A 17,752-nucleotide genomic window follows, 5' to 3' on the forward strand; every position below is an offset into this window, starting at 1 on the left:
GGCATTAGAGGTGGTTCTGGCTGCTGCTACCCAGGTGTCTGGGCCTTAAAATTTGTGCAGCTCTGAGAGATTTTATAGGCAAATCCCAAGAAGGGTTGTACTAGTACTTATTTGTACTAGTACCCTCCTCTCTTCTCCCAACCCCTTTCTCTTAAGACCCCTAAGAAGTGTGGGAAACAACAGAATGAAGGACTTCAGTGGAAACTAAGGTAGTGTGGCTTTTATTGTTTCAGCATAAAGAGGTTTGAACAGAGTTAGTGTATGAGGCTGTGTATTTACTGATTTTAAGAAACAGCAATTGCAGTTTGAAGTCAAGAAAGACGTTATCTTACAACGTCTTAGACGTTATCTTCACTTATCACTATACTTTTTTCCCCCCCTCTGTAGGCTTTCTCATGGCTCAGATGTAGTCAAAAAGCCAAGTTCCATCATGGTCTTATTTTTGCAAGAGAAGTCATTATAAAAGAGATGATGTCGTATCAGTAAAAGTTGTCATTTCAAACTTTTCAGATTTACAGCAATTTGCCTGTCTCAGAAAATGATGAAAAGCCTTGACAGATATTATCCTTCACTGAGTTTTTCAGTGGTGTGAGCTGTTCAAGAAGTAAAGTTCAGCTGTCTTTGCCAGTGCTTCTTTTGAAAAAAAAAAAAAAAACCAAAAAAAAAACAAAAGAAAACCAATCAACCAACCCTCCCCCAAAAAACCCTCCAAAAACAAACAAACAAACCAAACAAAAAACCCAAACAAAAACATTTGAACTGAAAAATGTGCAAAATTTGCTTAAAAGCGTGAAGTTTTTGCTTCAGTTGGAGTGGTGGGTTGCGTGACTGAAAATTCCAAGTTCTTAGCAAAACTTAATGAAACCCATCTTGATATTCTGAGGAAATGGAGTAGAAAATTTCAAACACGTCAGTATGCATCACATACAGTTTTGAAGACACCCTTTGCTGTTTCACTGCCTGTGCCCACCTTATACAACACAGAACACTGTCATTCAGGGTTTACAGCAATAACTTGGAAATTGACTTTAAAGTGGAGGTGGCAAACATTCAAAGAGAGCATTCAAAGTGGCAATTTCCTTAAAAACATAGCATTCTTAATCCAAGCTGCCCCAAGACCAGTAGAAATAAATTTTTCCTGATGTTATTGTGCCTACATATTCTTAAATTGAAATTAGACTTCCCACTTTTCATTAAACGTTTGCAATCATGAATAAATCCTGGTAACACTGTGGGGAAGTAGTCCAGGAGGTAAAACACATGACTAAGGGCAGTGTGACTTACTCCGTAAAGTTTTTCAGTTCCCTTCAAAATACAAGTGTCAAGCTGATCTTTTTATTCCTTTTTCAGGGTTCTTGAACATAGCCTGCAAAGGACCAAAGGAACATAACTGTTGAGGGTAATGAATAGGCAATTGTGTAAATCTTGACTGCATTGAATTGAAAGCAAGGTTTGGAATGGAGTGTCTTCACTAGGGGAGTGACAGATGTATTTTGATCATTCCTGAAGGTCAAGTAAGCCTTTAACATGCCATATTTTGCTGTTTCTTTATTAAAACACAAAGTTTTTTTTGTGGTATTTTTCACTATTTGGAAAGATAAGCTGTGTTATTTGGCAAACAAATCTGAAAAAGCAATTTTCTATCCACTACATCACTACTAACATTCCAACTGTGTTTTGGAAAATTCTTTGTAGGTAAAGATTTAGCTGTGTCCTTAAAATAAGCAAGAACTGTGTCATATGACAAAGGTAGTCAAGTAAAAGTGTTTTTTTGTTTTTCCATTGCAAGTCACCCTGAACTAGGACATTATTAATTTAGTGAATTGCTTTTACTGCTTCCTAATAAGTTTGTTTGGGCAGAAATGGGGGTGTGTGCATGACAGAGATTAATTTAGTGGAAGTGGAAGCATTAGAGTTTAGGGTTGGACTTGAGGTGAAATGTTTGGAAAATGTACTAGGCAATCATGTAAAATTGAAAACTGAGGTCCTGAGACAAAGATAATTTCATTTAAATGTTATAAATTTTGCAGATTCACTGCTGTTTGCAGATTTACTCGTGTCCTAAGTTTTTTGTCTTCAGTCTGGGATGCAGTAGAAAATTGAGTGAAATTAAGCGAACACTTCCCTATGGAAGCAGTTCATGATTTTTTTCCTTTCAATAGAAAAATGGGCTAGATATAATAATACTGTAATTAAATATCTTTTTCCTTTTTAATTAAAGAATATGTTGACATAGTCAACATACTAAAGATTTTACAACTTACTAAAGATTTTATAAAGTGCTTTAACTTATTTTGTGCTCCAAAAAGCTGTCTTGCATTTCTGTTTTCTGCATGTAATTTTATTGAGCGATTTTCAAATGCTTGTGTAGCATCCATAGTGGAATGTCAAAAGCATTTTTACACCTGCACTGGTACAGCTCTAATTTAAATACTCCAGTGTATTAGTTCGGAAGGGATAATTCAATAAATACTTCACAGTAGCAGAGGCCTGAAACAGTGCATGCATGAAATGTTAACATATGAGTGTGACTGGTAAAAGGGCAGAGGTGTGCTTTTTTAAGTGGCTGCATCATAATGGAGCAATCAGATTTTGAAAGTGCTGAGTTTGGATGCTTTCATTTAAAAAAGCATTCTGCTGTTATAAAAGAACTCTGAGAATGTATTAGGACACAGCGTTATTTCGCTTGATATCAAAACTCTTCATTATAAAATTCTTTTTTTTTAGAATTCCTCAGTGTCTCTTACACTTGAAGCTGTAAAAGGAAGTAGTGTTAAAAGCAACAGTAGTATCTGGATGATATGTGGTTTGTGGTGCATTTCCTTGTGTAAGCATTTTCACTAAAGCAAAAGTGGACCAAAAACAAAGTGCCAAAAACTGGCTTGAAACCTGGAGTAATAGCAGTGGGACGAAATATATATGTAGTATTTTCACTGAAGAAAGAGGACATTTTGTTCAGTTACAGTTTTTAATTTTGGAGGAGAGTGACGTTTAAAGTGTACCTTTGTACTGTTTTGTGACAGACCAGTAGATTGAGTTGACAGTATGACGTAACTATAAGAAGGTTAAAATAGATCTCATTATCTCTCCCTGTCACTAGAGAGGGAAGTATTAATGGTGTTGTGCAAGGCGCTCACGAGACTCTTGTCCAATATATTTGCCACACTTCTACACTTCTGACTGCCTATATGGAAAAAAAGGTGCAGACTGGAAGAGGTACGGGGCAGTTATGCTTCTTTCCCAGTTGATACAGGAGAGGAGAAACCTTCTGAAGGGCAGAAAATTGCCCTCTTTATGTTACAGTAATGAAAAGTGAGACATTTTTTCCTAGATATAAAAAAAAAAAAAATCATCAGATTAAGAACAGGGAGCAGAAAGAATTGTTTAATCTACATTTTCTATTAACCAAGATTAAGGAAATGCCAGATACCCCAAGTGTGGACTGTTTTTAACAACATCCTCCTGATACTCTGTTGAGTGATCAGTGCCTTCAGATACAAGGATGCAGACACTCCTGGGATGCAAATTGCATTGAAACCGACATCATCTCTGGTAATAAGATCACAGATCTCTGGAGGTGCAGTGTTGTTACTTTGCTACACAGTGGAGTACCTAATTTTGTTTATTAAAAGTACCTTGTCTTTTTTGTAGATGTGCACACAGCACAGTACAAAACAGCTCTGTGACTGATGTTCTGAACTCTTTCATTTGCACAGACAGTAGCGTATGTTACAAGCCTTGTGAATTTTAGCTTTCTTTAAAAAAATACCTGTCCAGTGTCCTAGAAGAGAGTGCAAATGATTGGAAAAAGATGCTGATGGCCAGTTGCTCCTGGGATGCCTGGTCTCAGAAATGGGACACAATGTGCAACTTGCCTTATCCACTATGCAGTGTTCATTGGAAACCAGCAACAAGATGAAAGCCTGTTCTTGGAGTGGAAGTCTGCTATCCCTTTGGAAGGGTGTTCATAATTTTCTCTTCAGGCCTAATTTTTTTACTTGTGTGAAGAAGAGATCTAATTGAGGAAGAAATCTTAATTGATTTCCAGCTGTCCTTAGGCTGAATTTGTGAATGGGATAAAACAATAGATGGTTCTGCATGGCTTTCCCTCAAGTGCTTTACCAAGAAAAGTGGTACAGTAAACTGATTCTTACATTTGTTTGAGTTTGTTTCTTTGTTTGTTACACATTACTTCTTCCTTGCTATATAACTGTCGTCTTTACTTATGTTAGCATTTTTTCAGTCCTGCTTTCTTCAGGCTCTGTTGTACTGCAGCAGATAAATAATACTGAGTTCTGTGGCAGAAATGCAGATACAAAGCTTTTGATTCATTTGAAAGAGTGCGCATTAGAGAAAGCAATACTTCAAAAGCTGCACTTAGGTTGTTGTATCTCTTTTGCTGGCATTTTAGACTTCATATAAACTGGCATTAATTACTATAGGTACTGCAGAGAATGCAAGTTTCTTCATCCAGCTGCTGTTTTCAAAATACCAGGGAGAATGATGGATGTGTGCAATAAGCTCAGCCTCTTGTATAACTTGAGTGGAGTGCAGGATACATTCTGAAACTTTGTTGAATTTCTCCTATAACTTTTGACTACGAAGTGGTATCTTAGACTGCCTAGCCACTGACTGTTTTGCCTTCATTTAAAAATCTGTTCAAATATATTCTCCAGTACCTGAAATACTAAGGTAGTTGAAGAGCTAAGGGTAGTACAGTCTTTCTTCACCAAAACTGAAAATTCTCCTGGGGCATGTCCTAGTATTCATTTAACATGCAGTAGTCTTTGCGTGACATCAGTGTATGCTTTCCTAATATCTGTAGAGAAAAAGTAAAAATACAAAAAAAAAATTTTAAATTCAGCCTTTTAAAAAACTTCTAGTTGACTTGCTGTACATGCTCTGGTTTGTGCTGTATAGTGCTTGAAGAATTTTTTTTTCTGTAATCTTGTCTGTTTGTGTGCATATGTGTCCTTCCTCAGTTAGTCATTTCTGTGCCTGAAGCTTACATCGTTCTTCCTCTAATTAAAAAAGGTCAAAAAACTTGGTAATACCTAACACTTATATAGGCTTATCTTCAAAGCATCAAGCTTAGTTAGTGAGTATGAAGTTAATTGCCTTTGTACTTTATGAAATATTTTTCTTGGTAATCCTTTAAGAAAGAGAAGTCTGACATAATTTCCTTAAAACTAGATTTTAGTGTATCTGTCCTCAATATCTTGTTGTTGGTCATGATATATGTGTTTAAATAAGACTTAAGCTTTTAATTCTGCTAGTTTTGGAGTTTTGATGTTTTGTTCCTTTTTTATCTTTGCTGAGATTACTTTTAAATAGTGCTTTTATTTTTTCCAAAAGATGCAGCTGTGAGGTCCATCTGTTCGTCAGAAAATTTGTGCTTCGTCTTTTTTTAGACAATCTTCGCAGCCTCAAAGAAGTATGTCTGCAGTGTTCAAGCTGGGAAAGGGTTGTTAGCTCTTCCCTATAGCTTTTGTGACCTTCACAGTCATGAAACATGGGCATGAAAGATATAGTTGAGCCAGGTTTGATAAGGGTAGGGACTGCTTGAGCTTCTATTTATAGGTATGTTAAAATAGTTCCATCTTGGTTTGCTAGTAGACCTGTAGAAAATGAAGTTACAAAAATTAAAAAACTTTTTGAAGCACTTATGTTATTTCTTTTCAATGTGCAGAAATTCAGTGGGCAGCATTTGAACATCCAGAGGAATATTCATTCTTATCAATTAGACTTTTCCTTCTTCCTTTAAAAATTCATTGCAATATGTGATTCTGCAGTCAGAAAAGTGTTCGTGCTGCAGACAACAGCTTTCTTCATTAATCAATCTTACTGTCTTTTTAGGGATCTGCTGTGTTTGCTGCCTGAGGAAGGGGTCCTATTTAGAAGAGGTGCCTGAGTGCTGTTACAATGGAATGCTGCCCAGGAATGTCTGAGTTAAGGCGGCCGTCCAGGGCAGCCCGCTTGGCAGTGTCTGCCGGATAGGAGGTGCGAGGGTGGGTGTTTGAAGGAGTGCCACTGCCCCCTGCTGCAGTCAGCAGCTGTGTGGAGTGGGTGACTGATCTGTGGAGGAGCGCGGGATGGAACTGCAGAGCTCCACCGCTCCTGCAGGGCTCGCTGCTCCGGAGCTGCTGCTGGCAGTGATCCTGCTCCGTGCTTGCAGCTGCTGGCTGTGAAAACACAAACGTGATGTTGTATGTGCTCACTGCATAGTGCTTCCCCAGAGACTTTTATCTGAAAATACAGCTTCTGAAACTTACTCTAGCAGTAGTAAGAGAGCTTTGTCAGCCTTTCATATATTCTTGGTCAATAGTCTGTTTGTGAATGAACTTGTGAAATATTCTCAGAATGTTAACTTCTTCATAGGTTCTAGACTGCCAAAAATGCTATCATTTGTGACTGGGGAGAGAAGTGGCCAAGACAAAATAACTTTTTTTTTTTCCTTTGCCTTTTATTTAAGCATAATGATCATAATTTAAAAACCTTAAACACAAATGGGAAAAAGTTACAGAGTTGTCATTGGATAAGGGCTAGTGAAGTTAAAAATTATTCTTCTTTTGTCTGAGCTTATTGTGTGTCTTGTGAAACTTCAATATATCCCTCTTGAAAAGGTTTTAAATCACACAAGAAACTCTTTCTGAAGTTTATGTATGTGACAAGATTTTAATCTGACTTTCTAGACTTTGTGTGGAGTACCTGCCTCTCCAGTAGTCCTTGAGGTATTTATTATAACTTTCTATCCAGATGAATAGGCCATGTGGAAATAAATATGCATGTTTATTTAAATATATTATACATAATTTTCTTTTCATTCCTGTTATTTTGTAAGCTTGGAGACTAATAAAATGAAGCTGAGCTAAAAAAATTGTGCAAGGTATTCGCTCTGAAAAGCTTTAATTTTCCCCAGTGAGTGACACATTTGTCTTCTGTCTGCAAATCTGGAAAATTTATTTAAATGTATGCTTCCTCTTTCCTCTACATAGAATTAATGTAGACAAGAATTAGGCACTGAAAGAAAGAATAAAAATCAAATTTGGTGGAAGAATCACAGCTGAGAGCTTGGCGAAAACCTGTCTTTTTCTTACAATTACAAGAAGAAAGGAGTTATCAGGGTATCTTTTACGTCTGTTTGATTTAAACTTACAATTGTAGGGTACAATGTGTAGATTAAACCTTTGAAACATCCTTTGGCTGTCTGAAGAACTCTGTGGGAATTAGGGGAATTTAATTCTGGTTAGTAAATTTTGCATTAGGAAGTGGGATTTTTGTATTTCCACACCTTGTTTGCCACAGAGATCAATTAACATCGCTTTGCCCCTTTTCCCTTTTTGAAATGGGGTTCAAATGACAAACTAGTTTGCCTGAATGTGGGGTCATATATATATAGTAGGAATAAATTGTTCAGTGCATGCACAGAGCAGACCAGTATGTTCCTGCTGAGTCTTGCTTGAGGCTTTAAACTTGCTGCAGTTATGAAGATGTTCTTTGAAAATTGACTGTGGAAATTAATTCTATGTGTATTCCCTGCCACGAAAGCCGGGGGCTGGAGTTGTAATCTCATTTTCTCTTAGGAGTTCCAGCTCAGACTCAGTTCTGTTGTCACCTTTCCTAAGAATCCCTGTATTTCAGCACCTCTCCTCAACTGAGAGTTTGTTTCTGCCACCCGATTCCTCCTGGTGTGTCTGGAGGCTGTTGTCAGTGGGTTTCTTGTAATATGTGTGTATTCCTCGGTGGTTTTGTTAACCATTGTAGTCAGCCATGCCTGTCTCATGGTGTCCTCGTGAAAACAAATCCTTATGTGTTGCGATGAGAGTTTAAAGTTTTCCCCAGATGGGTCTTAGAATATAGAAACAGGCTTGTCTTCAGACAGAGGGAGGTGAATAGTAGAGCTCTCAAAGTTAGTATATTCTTATTATTTTCCTGTAAAAGATGGGACAGGAGAGGGAAGAGAGACCAAATTAGTTTTCCACTGAAGCAAAAGCATGCATTTCCTCTTTGTTGTACACCAAAGTGCCCAGTAATAAGAAGCACTTCTGACAACCTGGTTTATGCAGTTTGTTCATGTAGTCCTTAGTTCTTCAATATGCCTGACTTGAATGTAAGTTCTACAGGGCTTTCTACCCCCCTGTGAGTAACTTCTATCAACATTTCAAGGGCAGATTCACCACAAAAGAGATGTGCGGCTCAAAAGGCAATTCTTGATGGGATATTTAGATTTGGTAATCTCAAAACTCCTCAGTTCCATCTGTTTCTTGCTTGATAGGAGCTGATCTTTTAAGTAAAACTTTCCTACCTAAGTACTTTCATCTTCAGCTTTCATTCCTGCTGTTTAGGAATAAGATGCAATGCTTTTTAAAAAGTGCTAAGGTGGCTTTACCCCTGGAAAGAAAAAAAGGAATTTGTTTAAATGAGTGCTACTTGAAATTCTATGTGAATCTACATTATTCTGAAAGATCATTATAATTAAGCCTGGAAACAAAGTATCTCCTGTTGTTTGTTGTCTAATAGACCCTAGAAATGAGTAAACAAAAGCCTCTTGAATAGATACAGAAGAAATGGTTCCATTATACATTTCCCCAAGTGTCTTCCCCTCCTCCCACCTCTGCCCTTAGTCTTTAGATAAATCAAATTTTTTGAAAGTACATGTATGAATATCTAAGGCTTATGTAGTCTGTATGTTGCTTAGACTTTCAAAGCTATTTTCACACATCAACAAATACCAGCTTTTCACATTAAACAGGAACTATATTTGAAAGTGGCCCATGACTTGTATAATACACATAAAACACTGAGATTAAAATGCATTGTCTAGTGCATCAAAAGAAGTATCCATATATTTGTGATCTATTCTTTTAAAATAAACCAGCAGGCATCATTCCTGTTGGAATATGCTCTTGATGATTTTTCTTTTGGCAAATAACATTTGATCATGTTCTGAATATTTTGCCAGCTGAGTGTAAAGCAGTGAAACTTGGTGAAGCATATAAATATTCCTCTGCCTACCATGTGCTAGGTAACAGGTGCAAAGACTATTGAAGCTTAACCTTACTCATGCTAAATTTTTTTTGCTTAACATTGTAACTGGTTAAAATAAAGGGGTGCTTAAAAGTTTTTTTTTTTATTCAACTATTTAGAAAGATCTCCCCTTTGAGATGGGGAACTATCTACACTGAGGCAATATTGACCCTCATATTGTGTTCAAACACAAACAATACAGCATGAGTAAAGGCGCTTTATCCTGCCTTTTTGGTTTGCTTTCTATTTGCTTTGCTAATATTAAGACAACACTATTTATAGCTAAGAAAACTCTTGACATGATGGCTGTGCTATGAGGCAACCAACACACAACTGTAGGAAGCTGTTTCTGAGAACAGCTGGTTTTGGTGACCTGGAATGCAAGTCTGCCTTTGTGAATTTTTTGAACTCTGCATGTTGATAAAGCTGGTTGCTGTTTTCTAAGAATGCTAAAATATACTTAAGTAGTTCTGATGCTAGATGTTTTTGAAACCTTTATTAAATTAAATATTGATTTGAAAATACCCTGACTACTTGCCTGAGGACATTGTTCTGAAGCTTAACATTACTCTTAACATTTTCTTTTTGATGGTAAGATTTTTTTATGTAGGGACTATATTTTTTAATTTGATCTAAGGCAGAATTCTGAAAGGCTTAAGTAAGAAACAGGATAATGTAATGGAATTAATATGAAGAATGTGTTTATTATAGATGTCTTTGTCACCATCAAGTGCTGGAATTGCAGCTGGTAGTTGAGATGCATACATTGACTTCAAGGAAGCTTTGCATTTTCTCTGATTATTTGTAGGAGAAAAAGTGCTAACCTGAAATCCCTTGAAAAGAATTTGCAAAACTGTTAAAAATGTAAAGAAAGCTTATTATTCTAACACTTGCTTTATTATGCAGCACCTATGACGTAAATTGGCCAGAAACATCTGCCCACTTCTCCAGATAGTACAGCTTGCGTGACTACATTAAAAGTCACGAGTCTGAAACTGGGAATTGAGAAAATGTGAAGAAGGCAATTTCACCTGCAGTTGAACTAGTCAGGATGTAGGATGTACCTAGTCTGGGGAAGTTGTGAACTGTTTGCATGGTAATTTTGTGACTTTATGTAATGTGTGGTTGCTGACAGGACTTTGTCTGTTACAAAATAGAAAGAATGCTGCTTCAAAATCTGAAAACATAAAGTGTTATTTTCCCTCCTACTCATGGTTTCACAGAAGATTCACTTTTCTTGAAAAAAAAAAGTACAGTTAAAACATTTAACATAATACAGGTCTTTTGACATGCACTGCTGTAGTTAAAATGTCGCACGTGAGTTGACTTGCTTGTTGAAAAGTGAGTTCCACTTAATAGAAAGAATGGCCAGAAGTTTTTTTCTTCAGATGGAATTTTCTAGGAAGAATTGAAATCAGAAAGTAGGTGTTGAGAAATGCAGTTTGTTCTGTTACTGTGCAGTTTCATAATAGCTTTCATTATAAAGCAGTGAGGAAATTTAAGGGTAAATTCCTGTGTGGGAGAAGGGGCATATAGGCTTTTCTAATTCTCTTGATATATACTACTCTGCAACATGCAGAGCACTGCAGAACACAGTGATTATTCCAAGGCTTTTGGGATTGCTGTGGATCTCAACAGGAGATTTTGTTAGTACACCTGTGTGTGTGTCTGTTTGAGAATGCATATATAGCTTGGCGAGAGTTTAAAAGAGTAAAGTTAAGAACAAAGACAAATTCTCTTACTCACCTCAATGACTTCAGGGGACCAGACAGCTGGAATGGGGGCATTTTCTGACATGTCTTTGGGCAGCATTTTTGACTCTCAGCCAAGATAGGTTCTCTCAGCAAGTCGGAGGGTACCAGGCAGGCACGATGCATTTCTCATTGCAGGATGTACTTCCCATGGCAGTGTGTAGTGGGACCAGGCTGGTGTTAGCATCTGCACTGTGTGCACTTAGTGCCAGAGTGCAGTGGGTCAGACTGGCTGTAAAGGACTGCTGCGGTGGACACAAGTGCTCCCACAGTAAGAGCTGCCTTGGAAGCAAAGTTTTGGTTTAAAAAAATTAATTTGGAACTGCATGTTCATTTTTACAAGAGTGAATCTGCCTCTACAAGCATTGAAAAACTTGTGGGTTGCTCTGTGAATGAGGGCTAAAAACTTCTAAAAAATATGAAATAAAAAGAGTACTGAAGGAGTTGATTTTATTGTGTTTGGAGAATTATGCATACCTTATACATAGTTTGTCCGTGTTTGTTTTTTTCAATCCTTAGTAGCAAATCTTGGAAGGAATGTGCTGGGCCTGGATTCAGTTGGATATAATCTTTATTTCATTTTTCAGACACACACACACACACACACACACAAAAAGTTCTTTTTCTCTTCTGTCTCCTTGTTCTCAGTAGATGTACTTGACTGCTTAATGTCTTTAAAATTACTGTTGTGGTGTTTCCCAGAGCTTTTGCTCCTTATGGAAGCCTGTTTTGGTCAGTATTTACTTTTTGTTTTTGTTTTGTCAGCAGCCATGCAGCAGGTCTTAGACAACCTTACCGATCTGCCGACATCAACAGGCGCTGAAGAAATAGACCTGATTTTTCTTAAAGGAATTATGGAAAACCCTATCGTAAGATCACTTGCTAAGGTATTTCAATTTGCTGCTTTGAGTAGAATCTGGAAATGTTTTAACTCTTACGTTATTGTGTGAACATTGATTATGGATTGAGGTGCCCACAACATGCTGTTGGTTCATCTTATTAAAAGACTTGAAGGCCAGCTTGAAAGTGAAGAGTTGGTGTAATTTCTGTGCATGCTGGTTAATAGTCATATAGAAAAATCTAGAGGAAGATGAAAAATTCAGAGACTACAGAAATAATGTGGTTACATTATTTATGAAGAAAAAAATCATAATATTTGAAATCAGAAGCAGTTGATTTTAATGTAGTCTTGTAACCACTATTGTGTGCATAACCCATATGCCTTCTGACTTTTAGTGGTTTTGCCAGAGATGAAAAGTGAGAGCAGTCACCTTCATTATCCCATGGCATAAAAATGTTTTCTTTTCATCTTTAGCTCAAAACTACGTTCTGATATGCCAGGAAAATATTCTCTCCATGCCCTTTCCTGGATCTCAGACTAATAATTTTATCTTTAATCGTCAGCTTGCTAAAAAGTAGATTATCCTAAGTTTTTGTTCTTGAATTACAAAAATATTTTATGTATGGGTGGTAGCAATCAGTTATAAATAAGTAAGGTGATATTTGCAAAAAAAAATTTGGACTCTTTAATGAAAATGTAGCTGGTCTTACCAGTAGGAAATGCAGTCAAATACTGTTCATCACTTATATGCATTCTTAATCTTACTTCATACAAATAAGCTCCTTTCATGAGGAAAACCCAGTTAAATTAAATACAGCTGTCTCTTAAATAGGAATAGACATCTGAAAGCAGTGCCCTCAGGGCAGGTATGAAATCCTCTGTAAAGCTAAAGGATTGTTGTCCAGGGATTTTGTTCAGTATAAAAATCTGAAAAGGAAAACTTCTCATGAGTACTCATATAAGAATTTACTTCTGTTTAGCTGTTCAAAAAATTGGTTTTAAGATGAAGACATGGCACGGTAATAAACTTAGAAGTAATGGAAATGTCTTATCTGGTGGTGAGATGACTGCAGAGAGAAAGATTTGTGTACTAAATTTACTAGAGTAAGTAAAAGAATTTTTTTACTGATGATGGGAAAAACTTCGAGTACCTGCTGCATAAGTCATCTTTAATATTTATCATGAGGAAAATGATCACTGCAAAGCCTTTTTTTCTTATAAAGAATTTGTGCTTTGATGGCTAGTAACAATTAGGTGGAATTTAATGACTAGCAGATGGAAAAAAAAAGTGCTTGTAATGGAAACAGATTCTTAACTGTACACATGCTTTATCTAGAATGCTTAAAGGTTTTAATTGTGTTCACATGGTGTGACTGCACTCATATTTCCTTTATAATTATTTTGGAAAAATCCTCAGTCTTAACAAGCAGTGCTAAATAAGGATAAGATCAAAACACATTTGGTGAAGCGTATGTAATTCACATATTTGTCCCTAAAAATACATAAACTTGCTTTTCTATTAGAAGAGCTGGTTCTCAGTTTTCAGTCATCTCAGTTCTCTGAGATGGTTACATTATTTAAACAATCATTTCAAAGCAGGCCAGAAATGCAAAAGCTTTTTCATTTTCCTTTATTAGCCAGTTATTAAGACTAATCATCATGTAAAGTACACCAAAAAGGACAATAAGAAACTTGGGGAAATGTGCCACAAGCTATACAAACTTACTTTCTCCTTTTGGGCCTTAAATAAATGAAGGCGAACAATAAGTATAGTAGTTAGTTTATAGTATTTTGCAGAGCAGTGTGGCATTACATTAATTTCACACTTTTCCTGTATAGAATAAAGGCAATAAGGTAGAAATTACAGATTTTTTTTTTTTGGGATAGGGTTCTTTCACTGAATCTTTCCATTTTTCAGTAGGTGGTAGAGGAAAGGAGAACAGTTATGATTGTAAAATGTTTTTCCTGTCACTGATGTTTATGGAATCATACAGTAGTTTTGGTTGGAAGTGGCCTTTAAAGGTCACCTTGTCTAACCTCCTTGCAATGAGCAGGGATATCTTCAAGTAGATCAGGTTGCTCAGGGCCCTGTTCAGCTGACCTTGTTTACAGGGATGGAGCGTTTGCAACCTTTCTGGACAACTTATTGTGGTGTTTTACCACACCCATCCTAAAACTTTTCTTCCTTACATCTAGTCTCAAATCTACCCTCTTTGAGTTTAAAATCATTGTGCCCTGTCCTGTTGCCAAAGGCCTTACTAAAAGTTTGTTCCCATCTTTCTTGTAAGCCCCCTTTTAAGTATTGAAAGACTGCTATAAGGTCGTCCCAGAGTCTTCTCTTTTCCAGACTTAACAACCCCAGCTCCATATCTTTCTTATGCTGGTGTTTGTGTTCAAGCCTAACTAGTCTTTAGAATTAATACGCTTTTTGGAAAATAACTGTTGAACTTGGAACAAGCATTAATTCTCCTCACTTTTGCTACTGAACTATGGTATCAAAATTCTCTTCTCCTCGATGGTTAACTATTCTTTCCAATCTCAAAACTTTATCTTCTTTCTGCTGTTACACTACTGCTTTTAGTGTTGTAGCAAAGCCTACAGGAGACTAGGTGAATGCCCAGCCTACGCCAAGGAAACATCTTGGGAGTAATCTATAAGCATTTAGTCCAGTATTTAAGATGTCAGATTGTTGGAGGTAAAAGCTTTACTGTTTGAACATTTGGCAGGTATGATACGTACTGAATGCACAGAAAGGCTCAATTCGCTTATCAATATTTCTGAAATGTTCTATTGAAGTGAAAAAGAAAATTGCAGTGTCCAAGTTAGGTACTCCTATTTGTTTGTTTGTTTTTTAACTTACTCATTCCATTCCATATCCTGTTACTCCTCAACATATTACAGGATCAGAGATTGTTCACTGAATAAACTTTATGTTCATCAGTATATACATGGCCTTGATTTTGGAGTGAAGGGTGAGAATATTTGTATTTAGATTATATCACTCAGTGTTAGTGGTTGTTTTTTGAAAACAATTAATGAGAAAAAGGTAACCCATACTCTTTAATCATACAAAGGTTTTGCAGTTGGGTTGTGTTTAAAATCACTAGATTTGTGTTTTTACTTGCCGTAAAAGAACTAAATTTCAAAAGGAGGATATTGTTTACTGTATGTGTTCTGTACAAAATAGCCTTCCTTTATAAAGGAGAATGTGTGTAGGTGCCGAGCTTCCTATAACTTGGTAATCACAGTCATTTGGTTTGTGTGTGTTGGTGTTGGAGAATGTTTGAAATGCCTTTCTGTTAAGTTAACCTTTCCAGAGTTTGGCCATCAGGCCGACAGAAATAGCATTTTATAGATATGAAGTACTGAATTTAAGACTCAGATGATTTCAGGAAGCCAAGTTCTCTGCTTTTAGCAAAATTTTATTTTATTGTCTGTTTTAAAGCAGTAATAAGAGGGCAGAAGTGCTCACATACCTTCAAATTATATCTGTGGGAAGTATATATAGATGACTCTGAATTATATCTATTATGTGTTTGTTTTTATATGCCAAAGTAACTGCTCCTTTGTAAATTTCTTGTGCTACATTGTTGAAAATAACTTCTAATTGAGAATTTGAGTTATTTTTGGCCTCCTCTTATTTCCTAATTCTATGATAGAGCACTGTCTGTAATAAATAAATTAAGCATTCAGATATGCTTCTCTTCCTGCTCAAAGCTCCTACCTTTCAATGAATTTCAGTATCTGCAAAGTTCAAGAAATGATTATGTCTGCAGGAATAGCTCTAGAAATACATGAAATGTTATCAAAGAATCACAGGATGGTTGAGGCTGCAGGGACCTCTGGAGGGCATTTGGTCCAACTCTCCCTACTCAAGCAGGGCTGCCTGGCGATGGTTGCCCAGGAGCACATCCAGACAGCTTTTGACTATCTCCAAGGAGGGAAACTCCCATCTTCCTGGGCAACCTGTGCCAGTGCTCAGTCACCCTCACGCTGGAAAAAAGTGTTTCCTGATGTTCAGACAGTGCTTCCTGAGTTTTATTTTATGCCTGCTGTCACCAGTCAGCACTGGACACAGGCTGTCCCTGTCCTCTTTGCATAATATACCTTTTATACACATTGATGAGATTTCCCTGAGCTTTCTTTTTTTCCAGGCAGAACAGTCCCAGCTTGATCAGCCTTTTCTCAAATGTGGGGTGCTCCAGACCCTTCATCATATTTGTGGCCCTTCACTGAGCTATTCCAGAATGTTCACAGTGTTCCAGGTGTGACCTCACTAGTGCTGAGTAACACTCACTCTTCTAGTAACATTTTAATGCAGCCCAGGATACTGCTAGCTACCTTTGACTCCAACTTTTTTTTAGCATTTCCTTCAGTTAGGCAGACTTTAGCAGGTGGAATGTGCCATTCAGAAGGTGTTTGAATGGGAGGAGTCTGAGGTAAATGTTTTTCTTGCAGACTCTGAAAAGATCCCATAGTTCCTTTTCTGCCCTTCTTCTAGAAGGTGTACTTCTCTAGGATTCCAAAGCAGGAAAGGTCCTGAGGTGCTGTTCTGCTGACAGAACAGTGCTTGGTGTGTGTAACATAGAGGAGATAAGCACTTACAAGCCTCTCTGGTATGTGCTGCTTATAAAGTTTATTGGGTAGTGTAGTTGAGCATGCAAAATCCTTCAGCAGTTTAATCAGGTTATCCTGTATATAATTTTTCTGGCTTTTCTGCTGAAGATTGCTCTGTGAAATTACTTGAAAAGTTTATAGATTTGAACCACTCAAAACTTACTTACATTATAGTCTCATGTATTTAATCTTACAGGCTCATGAGCGACTGGAAGATTCTAAACTTGAGGCTGTCAGTGACAACAACCTGGAGCTGGTGAATGAAATTCTTGAAGACATCAGTCCCTTAGTAAATAAGGATGAAAATGTTGCAGAATTGGTTGGAATACTCAAGGAGCCTCATTTTCAGGTGCCACCTTTTTACTGTATATTACCAAGTTACTGTATCAGTGTCCACGTAGAGATCCAGGAATAATAATGAAACAAAACCTGAACTATAGCAAAGTGTAATATGTAGGATTTTAATCTAAAAAAAAGGCTTTATTTTTTAATCAGAAGCCATGTTAAAAATAAGCATGGTTTTATTTTATGATATAATTTCAACAACAACTTTACTCACTGTGTTAAATTCTTCTGGAGGTTCTGTTATGAATCTTGGACAAGCTTTTACTTCCTGTGTGACTGGAGTTTCCATAAAAATTCCCCGAAGGCTTGCTTCATCTGTAACATTTCCAGGTGATCTCTGTTCCTGATCTCAAGCATTGTGCATTTCAGTTCAGGTGTTTGCACTCACACTCATGTAAGATGTATGGTTTTCAGAGTGAATGAACCTGATTCTTCTGTGATCCAATCTGCACTGCAGCTGAAGCTGAGACTCTGCAGCCCTCTCACTGTTGCTCTGCTTAAGTGAAGTGTTGACATATGCTTGTCAAAAGCAGATGTTTTTCCATTTTGCTGTTTCTATGATCAGCTTCTGTATTGAGCCTCAAAGATCAAGGTTTGAAAATCCTTTGTAGATTCTGGCCTTTCCTAGGTAGGGTTCAGTGGACTTCAGTGGGCTGCTACTAAGCTAAAGGTATTCTGTAGAAGAACATAACTAGTATAAGTGGGTTTCTTTCGGCAGGTATGAAGTCATAGGCATTTTTGGGATAGATGAGTTTAAACACACTTTTTGCCCAGATTTTTCATTACATGTTTTACAAACATAGACGTGAGATATATTACTGTTTAACATGGATAAACACTGGAAATGCTTTTAGTTATATTGTGTGCTATTGGAAAAGGAATCACTTCAAGAACTCAGCTTTTGGGGCAGTAGCTTTTCTGAGTACTCACAATTCCTCTGCCGCTCCTGTGTTGGCCTCCCTTGTGCTCTTGCTTGTCCAGAAAGGCATCACAGCTGAATGATGAAAAACTATGATTTGGAGACTTACTAACCTACAAATCAGTCTTTGATCCCATAGAAGAAAATGTTACTTGAAAAGGACTACATGAATTTGCAGGAATTGATAGTTAAAATGCACAAGCATTAGAACTGAGGGCCAACTGTGCACTGACAGATCTGACAATGATCCGT

The 17,752-nt window shown here is 37.0% G+C and overlaps 1 protein-coding gene across 4 annotated transcripts in view; it reads left to right on the forward strand.

Annotated features, from left to right (window-relative positions):
- The window catches only part of PALS2 (protein associated with LIN7 2, MAGUK p55 family member), a 59,718-nt gene that overhangs the window by 16,526 nt on the left and 25,440 nt on the right, over positions 1 to 17,752 (forward strand). The window contains exons 2-4 of one of the 4 annotated variants that reach the window (XM_064412594.1): positions 1,351 to 1,399; positions 11,547 to 11,665; positions 16,433 to 16,585. In XM_064412594.1, the coding sequence (XP_064268664.1) occupies positions 11,549 to 11,665; positions 16,433 to 16,585 (270 nt within the window). In that variant the 5' untranslated portion in view covers positions 1,351 to 1,399; positions 11,547 to 11,548. Of the gene's footprint in view, positions 1 to 1,350; positions 1,400 to 11,543; positions 11,666 to 16,432; positions 16,586 to 17,752 lie in introns of all 4 variants that reach the window. The other 3 variants (XM_064412600.1, XM_064412587.1, XM_064412577.1) reach the window with 3 other exon arrangements.

The sequence above is a fragment of the Passer domesticus genome, chromosome 1 (assembly GCF_036417665.1).
Source record: "Passer domesticus isolate bPasDom1 chromosome 1, bPasDom1.hap1, whole genome shotgun sequence".
NCBI lineage: Eukaryota > Metazoa > Chordata > Aves > Passeriformes > Passeridae > Passer > Passer domesticus.